The 5000-nt window shown below is 44.2% G+C and overlaps 1 protein-coding gene across 1 annotated transcript in view; it reads left to right on the top strand.

Annotated features, from left to right (window-relative positions):
• Nucleotides 1-5000, top strand: part of LOC145404891 (uncharacterized) — a 52558-nt gene that overhangs the window by 19714 nt on the left and 27844 nt on the right. Inside the window, exon 3 of the mRNA XM_080276392.1 lies at nucleotides 3887-4043. Within this exon, the coding sequence (XP_080132518.1) occupies nucleotides 3887-4043 (157 nt within the window). The remainder of the gene's footprint in view (nucleotides 1-3886; nucleotides 4044-5000) is intronic.

Raw genomic sequence — 5000 nt, 5'->3', positions numbered from 1 at the left:
TATATATCCATCGCCAAAATTCAGCTTACACTAATGAAATCTGAGCCAGCATGAAATTATGGTATGGCAAGGAGTAAGAGATTTTTTTTTTATTTCATACTATGGTGCTTTTTTTTTCTTAATGTGGCCTACAGTTGCCATCTCTCCAGCTTTAATGCTGAGTTGTAACATGAGACCATCACTAGAATAAGATGGTAGTCACAAAGAAGTGCTGTGGAGAGGATGTAAAGCATTAATATTGTTCTTGTCACTGAGCTACGTGAAATAAGCTGCAACAGGGTGAAAATCTGGGCCAAGTAAAGGTGAAAGAGGTATAGAGTGTATTCCTTATTTTATTATTTTATATATTTAATACAAGTAGATATTATCATATTTAGAACTAATAGAGTGTTTTATTTATCTTTAGAGCTAGTTTATATTCTTATTTAGCTTGGAGATACTGTTAATTACCCAACCATGAGATAGACGCCTCGTAAAACCACTGTCCCTAAGAACGTCGAGAGGGGCACCAACCACCCCAGTACGTGAACCTTGTGGGAAGTTGAGTGGGTGTCGTAGAGTTTTAGAGCCATATTCTAGTCAATTTGAAGACTCGTCTGCACCTTTCCCTTGATGATTCATATTACATATCACACCTTACTATTCTCTTGCATGTTATTTGTGTTCTTATCTAGACTCAGATGGCATAAATAACGTACAAGACTATAACTCACCATACACAAAAACTGATAAGGAGGTGATATGAAGCCTTCTTATCTGGCGAAAATGTGGGTCTTGATCATCCGAAGAGATTCAGTCCCGCGTCTGTGATGAAACCTGACAGACACGGAAACACCGAATATCCTTTAACTCCATCCCCACGACAGGTCCAGTCTTAGCCGTGAAAAGCCTGTCTAAAATGGCCAAAGTAACATGAAGAAATTGTTGTTAATGAAAAGTTTAATAGAGAATGTTCCTAGCCTTCTACATGGACCTTTCTAAGCCGAGAGAGAGAGAGAGAGAGAGAGAGAGAGAGAGAGAGAGAGAGAGAGGTACCCAGAAGACAAGAGAAAGACAGTCATTGTAAAAGAAGCGTCAACAACTTAGTCACTTATTAATCACTCTCACCTGCGTAAAATTATCTGGCGTTAACTGGCATGGAATACAGGAGTTGTCTCGACCTGGAAAGAGTTAGTAGCGACAGTATTGACACTCTCAGGCCTCTATCCTCCCTTCCAGGTAAATAAAATCGTCTCATATTAGCTACGAATTCCAGAGAAGACGCGACCATGAAACGGGTATGATCCTGTGGTTAAAAATGAGCGAGTCTGCCAAGGAATAATATTTCTCCAACCGCTGCTTCTCCCCGGGGCGATGCCTATGATGTTTTCCCTGTGTATTCTTCCTCCATATTTCTTCTGATTTATTCCAGCATCGTTGACTTTCAGCTTGAGTGGAATTTTTGTTTAGATATTTACGACTTACAAAAAGGACCTTACTTCACTATAAAAATAAATAAGAAAAGATTCTTAGTAATTTGTTCCTTAGCGATCATTAAGTTCAAGAAAATAAACTCGCCTTTTGACCTGGGCCCATACTCCCTCGTCGGATAAAGAAGCTCCCTAGCACCTCTTCCTTAGCGATTTGTTTTTTTTAGATATGGCTGGTTAGTAGTACCCTTCTGAACGTCATTTATGCAGAGTATGGCCATGTTAGGATTTATATAACGCAATATAGGACAGTCAGGTGTAATTAGCAAACTAAATCGCTTAGGAAAAGATGTATGGGAGCTTTCTTAACCGACGAGAATACAGGCCTTGCTTTTTTTCTTTTTCTTTCTTTTTCTTTTTTTTCCTTTTTTTTAATCATCACAGAGAGAAGAATTTACCGAACACGGATTATGAGCCGATGGTATTTACTTGACACTTAACCCTCTCGTGGTCGCATTTTCTCTCGTATTTCCTTCCATTTAACGACAGACGATTTTCCTCAGATAAGTGGGTCATAGAAGCTTTAATATATACTGGTACGTTTGACCCCTTCACGGCTGGTGCAACTCTAGAACCGAATTAAAGCTTACATAAGATTTTGTTCATCTGAGTGAGTTTTAGGCATCTCACTACACCCTCACCTCACCACACCCTCACTCACCTCACCCTTACCTCACCACACCCCCACCTCACCACACCATCATCTCACCACACCCTCGCCTCACCACACCCTCATCTCACCACACCCTCACCTCACCACACCCTCACCTCACCACACCTTCTTCGATCTTCTCGAGTTATCTTCCATTTAACTCAATTTCCTCCCCATCCCGTGTGTCTGCCAGCTCATCTCCCATCCACACCGCCTCTCCTCTCCCCTCCACACCACCCCTTCTCTCCCCTCCCCTCCCCTCCCATCCCCTCTCCTCCACACCACCTCTTCCCTCCCCTCCACACCACCTCTTTCCTCCCCTTCACATCACCCCTTCCCTCCCCTCCCATTCCCTCTCCTCCACACCATCTCTCCCCTCTCCTCCACACCACCCCTCTCCTCCCCTCCCCTCCCCTCCACACCACTCACTCCCTTTCCTCACTCACACCACACACACCACCCCTCTCCTCCCCTCCCCTCCCCTCCCCTCCACACCACTCACTCCCTTTCCTCACTCACACCACACACTTCATCACTTTCCTCCCTCTCATCATACACTGTCATCGAAAACTGTCATCACACACTGTCAATACAGCCACCACACACTCTGATCACCACATACTGTCATTACACTGCCATCACAGTCACTGAACTATTGCCACACACTCATCACACTGTCACCACAATCAGTCATCCAAAACTCTCCTCACACTGGCATTACACTGTCACTACGCTCATTACACTGTCACCATACAGTCACCACAGTCTCTCCACAAGCTGTCACCATAATCACCACACAGTGTCACCATTCACCACACACGGTCATCACACTCACCACACACTCAGATCACCATATACCGTCATTATAGGTCATCACTATCACCACACAGTCATTACACTCTCACCACACATACTCACCGCACTCTCACCACACACCACAGCCACCACACCACCACACACTAACACCATCTCATACATCTCAGCCCACTCCTTCCCTTTTCCCTCTCACTTACTCCCTCATTCCTCCCTCTCATCCCTCCCCCTCCCCCCACTTCACCCCCACTCCTCCCTTCTCCATCCGGTTACACAATCAGTACAAAGGTTAAGATGAGCTAGGTAACAGAAAGACTCTCTCTCTCTCTCTCTCTCTCTCTCTCTCTCTCTCTCTCTCTCTCTCTCTCTCTCTCTCTCTCTCTCTCTCTCTCTCTCTCTCTCACACACACACACACAAACACATCTAACAGTTTGCTAAAAATGCCTCTTTGCAAACCTCCATCAACACCTTCTCGTAATTACTGTGAGGCTTTTATATGAGAGGTCTGCGTAGTAATTAAAATCCTTTAGTCTATGCTTTTTTTCTTTTTTCCTTTTTTTTCTAGGATGCCGACCAGCTAAGCCTTCACGCCCCTGAGAAGGATTTAAGGAAGGTTCAGTTTTTGGCCTTCATCATCATCATCATCATCATCATCATCATCATCATTATCATCATCACGACTTCTTTTCATACTTAAGGACTGGGTAGGATCCATTGTTCTATGTATGAAAAATAAGGTGGTGTTGTTTGTTGTTGCTGTGTGTGTGTGTGTGTGTGTGTGTGTGTGTGTGTGTGTGTGTGTGTGTGTGCACGAGACAGGGAGCGAGCCATCATCATCATCATCATCTTTGTCAGCAGCAGCAGCAGCAAATATCGATCATCATCCACTTTAAAAAATGTAATTAATGAAAAATAAGTAATGTGCTTCTAACAAAACCCTATGCACCGTAGGGCGGATGGTGCGAGGTGCTGCTAATCCACGAGACAGGCAGAGGGACGGACACTCAGGCAGCGTGGGGGTACTCTCTCCTACCCTCCACCTTCCCCCTCACCTGGGACCAAGCCAGAGCCGCGTGTGAAGCCAGCCCCGGGACCATGCTTGCCAGAGGTCAGTGCACCATCTCACAAACTCACATACACTAACAGCATCTCATGAAGGGTACTGAGGGAACGAAGATAGGGGGACAAGTGCACTATCTCACAAGCTCACATGCACTAACAGTATCTCATGAAGGGTGCTGAGAGAACGAAGACAGGGAAGGAAAAGGATTGCTGCCATTTTCCCTGTTAAATTTTGTGTTGTTGTCTGAACTGAGCTGATTATACCATAGCGTACAAGTTTATCCAGCTGAGTGAGACGCCTGCAGCACTCAAATAGGTCAAAGATACGTCAGACAAACTACCCCACCCATAATACATCGCTCGAAAGAACTCCAAAACTGACGGAAACTTGTGGTCAAACTGCGTAACCCAGGACTCGGATTCACAAACTCGCGATCAGTTCCTTGGCGTAACTAAGATTTGTCTTCAGAGGAAACACCGGAGACACGAAAAGATTCTACATTCTCTTTCCTTGTCGTTCTCGAATAAACATACGTTGTGTGTATTTTCGCGGTGCGGTAATAATAAACGGGTCGATATTATCACCGTGAGATGATACCGTTTTTCCCATGGATGACTATTATAGGGAGAAACGAGATACTTTTGAACGGTAGAGCAAATTGCACTGTATACTGTAACTTACTAATTGTGGAAACACGTATCTGTAATATGATGTCGTTCTATAAATATGTTCTGTAAATGTTAATTGTGAATTCATTAAGAAAAGGGCGTTTACTTAACACATCTGCGTCGATTTGGCGTGTCAACCGGAAGACTGTCAAAAGCACAACCCTGGAATGGCACACAAATCTGCAGCGCTACCTGCATAAAGACAAATTAGCCCACTGGTTCATTCAGGCCACGTGAAGTATTGTAACATCCATTTAGTACTTTTGGTCATATTCAAATCCGTTCATAACAATCAAGGTCCATTTTCGTCAGTACAGACCCAGCCAGATCAGTT

This window comes from Coenobita brevimanus, chromosome 65 (genome assembly GCF_032717465.1).
Source record: "Coenobita brevimanus isolate Jiangsu-jjx chromosome 65, ASM3271746v2, whole genome shotgun sequence".
Classification (NCBI taxonomy): domain Eukaryota; kingdom Metazoa; phylum Arthropoda; class Malacostraca; order Decapoda; family Coenobitidae; genus Coenobita; species Coenobita brevimanus.
The sequence above is the reverse complement of the archived record's forward strand: the minus strand, read 5'-3'. Positions and strand labels throughout refer to the sequence as shown.